This window comes from Eimeria mitis, genomic scaffold (genome assembly GCF_000499745.2).
Source record: "Eimeria mitis Houghton genomic scaffold, Emh_scaff4489, whole genome shotgun sequence".
Taxonomy (NCBI): domain Eukaryota; phylum Apicomplexa; class Conoidasida; order Eucoccidiorida; family Eimeriidae; genus Eimeria; species Eimeria mitis.
The window spans coordinates 895-1,503 of record NW_013572806.1 but is presented as its reverse complement, the minus strand read 5'-3'; the positions used below and the strand labels follow the sequence as shown (position 1 = coordinate 1,503).

Here is a 609-nt window from a genome sequence, read left to right as displayed (position 1 = left end):
TATATATATATATATATATATATATATATATATATATATATATATATATATATATATATATATGTTTAGGTGCTGCTGCGTCTATCGCTCGGGGCGCAGCACGTAGCCTGAAGGCTTTGTGCCGCCGCCGGCTGCTGACGTCGTTGGAGGTCCCCATCAGAGACCCCGCCTACCCCTGGGTCATGCAGTGGCTTGTTGCCAAGTATGGGGCTTGCATGCATGCATGCTGCTGCTGCTGCTGCTGCTGCTGTGTATGCTGCTGTGTATGCTGCTGTGTATGCTGCTGTGTATGCTGCTGCTGTGTATGCTGCTGCTGTGTATGCTGCTGCTGCTGCTGCTGCTTGTGGTGGTGTTTCTACTGGCTGTCTGCTGCTGATACACCATAGGGCGTGTAACGAGTAGCTGAAGCACAGCAGCAACATCAGCAGCAGCACCACCGCAACACCAGCAACAGCAGCAACAACAGCAACAGCAACAGCAGCAGCAGCAGCAGCAGCAGCAGGATGTAGGTGATGTGTGTGTGAGGTCAGAGGCAAGTGCTCGCTGCACCTGGGGGTGGAGACGACCTACGCCAAAGACGCAGCAGGCAACGCAGAGGCAGTATTCAAC

The 609-nt window shown here is 52.2% G+C and overlaps 1 protein-coding gene across 1 annotated transcript in view; it reads left to right on the top strand.

Moving 5' to 3' along the window:
• The window catches only part of EMH_0075540 (Bcs1 protein, putative), a gene marked incomplete at both ends in the record, with an annotated part of 1,095 nt that overhangs the window by 386 nt on the left and 100 nt on the right, over window positions 1-609 (top strand). The window contains 2 exons of the mRNA XM_013499607.1: window positions 100-202; window positions 409-609. Of these exons, the coding sequence (XP_013355061.1) occupies window positions 100-202; window positions 409-609 (304 nt within the window). The remainder of the gene's footprint in view (window positions 1-99; window positions 203-408) is intronic.